Genomic DNA, 2,019 nt, shown 5'->3' on the forward strand with positions numbered 1-2,019 from the left:
TTCTTTCCCCCCCCTCCCTACCTTTCCCTGGGGGTCCAGGCAAGCGGCGAAGATGTGCCGGGGGGGTCTGGGCTGCTCCATCAAGCCCTTGAGCAGCCCCAGGCCGAGCCCCCCGTCGCAGCCGGTGAGCAGGACGCTGCCCACCCCCAGCCCCTCCATCCCGTGGCAGCTGGTTGTGCCGCCCCGGCCAGGTTTGGCAATCCTGCCGGGAATTCGGCGGCGGCGCGGGTGCTGCCGGGAGGGGTGGAGGTGATGGGGGAGGGTGAAGGGTGGTGGTGGTGGGGGCACGGCAGCTGCACCCCCATTTTCCTGGAGGGGATGGAGCAAGGGGATGCTCTTCTGCACCCCAGGGGTCACCCATCACCTTGACCAGGGGGATGTGTCACCCCCCTTCCCTCCCCACCCCACCAATACCCCATAGCAACCCCCCTACCCCCACCGTGGGGTCCCCCCAAGGGGTGATCATAGAACCATAGAATGGTTTGGGTTGGAAGGGACTTTAAAGATCATCAAGTTCCAACCCCACTGCCCTGGGCAGGGACACCTCCCACCACACCAGGTGGCTCCAAGCCCCCTCCAACCTGCCCTTGAACCCCTCCAGGGATGGGGCAGCCACAGCTTCTCTGGCCAACCTGGGCCAGGCTCTCCCCACCCTCCCACCAAACAAGTTCTTCCCCACATCTCAGCTCCATCTCCCCTCTTTCCATGTCAAACCCTTCCCCCTCCTCCTGGGGCTCCCCTCCCTGATCCAGAGTCCCTCCCCAGCTTTCCTGGAGCCCCTTGAGGGACTGGAAGGGGCTCCAAGGTCTCCCCGGAGCCTTCTCTTTTCCAGGCTGACCAACCCCAGCTCTCTCAGCCTGTCTCCATCCCTCTGAGCATCTTCCTGGCCCTCCGCTGGACCCCTTCCAACAGGTCCATGTCCTTCCTGTGCTGAGGACTCCAGAGCTGGACACAGGACTCCAGGTGGGGTCTCACGAGCGCAGAGCAGAGGGGCAGAGTCACCTCCTGAGACCTGCTGGCCACACTTCTCTTGATGCAGCCCAGGATGGGGTTGGCTTTCTGGGCTGCCAGCGCACGTTGCCGGCTCATGTTGAGCTTCTCACCTACCAACACCCCCAAGTCCTTCTCCTCAGGGCTGCTCTCCAGCCATTCTCCACCCAACCTCTATTTGTTCCTGAGGTTGCCACGTCCCAGGTACAGGACCCTGCACTTGGCTTGGTTGAACCTCATGCAATTTGCATGAGCCCACCTCTCCAGCCTGTCCATGGCGTGTCGACTGCACCACTGAGTTTGGTGTCATTGCCAAACTTGCTGAGGGTGCACTCTGTCCCACTGTCCATGTCTCCAACAAAGATGATGAACAGCACTGGTCCCAGTACTGACCCCTGAGGAACACCACTCATCACTGGCCACCAACAGGATATTGAACCATTGACCACCACCCTTTGAGTGTGGCCATCCAGCCAGCTCCTGATCCACCGAGTGGTCTGTCCATCGAATCCATTATTTTCCAATTTTGAGACCAGGATATCGTGTGGGACAGTGTCAAAATGTTTTGCACGAGTCCAGGTAGATGACATCTGTTGCTCTGCCCTTGTCCACCAAGTGTGTGGCAGCATCACAAATGGCCACCAGATTTGTCAGGCACGATTTGCCCTTGGTGAAGCCACGTTGGCTGTCTCCAACCACCTCCTCATTTTCCATGTGCCTTAGCAGAGATTCCAGGAGGATCTGCTCCATGATCTTGCCAGGCACAGAGGTGAGACTGACCGGTCTGTAGTTCCCCGGGTCCTCTTTTATTCCTTTTTGGAATATTGGGGTTATGTTCCCCTTTTTCCAGTCCGTGGGAACGTCACCAGACTGCCACGATTCCTCAAATATGATGGAAAGTGGTTTAGCAACTTACCAGCACATCCATAGAACGGCAGGCGAGGCTATTAATTACAGTACAACCTTTATTAATACTGGAATCTTCACAGTGCATTCGTTACTTGTAGCAGTGACTATGGAAATCGGGGG

General features: G+C 58.1%; 1 protein-coding gene across 1 annotated transcript in view; it reads right to left on the bottom strand.

Moving 5' to 3' along the window:
- Positions 1-186, bottom strand: part of LOC106899095 (11-cis retinol dehydrogenase-like) — a 3,816-nt gene extending 3,630 nt beyond the window's left edge. The window contains exon 1 of the mRNA XM_014960763.1: positions 22-186. Coding sequence (XP_014816249.1) covers positions 22-159 — 138 coding nt within the window. The 5' untranslated portion in view covers positions 160-186. The remainder of the gene's footprint in view (positions 1-21) is intronic.
- Positions 187-2,019: the final 1,833 nt, after the last annotated feature.

This window comes from Calidris pugnax, unplaced genomic scaffold, assembly GCF_001431845.1.
Source record: "Calidris pugnax isolate Ruff unplaced genomic scaffold, ASM143184v1 scaffold347, whole genome shotgun sequence".
Taxonomy (NCBI): Eukaryota; Metazoa; Chordata; class Aves; order Charadriiformes; family Scolopacidae; genus Calidris; species Calidris pugnax.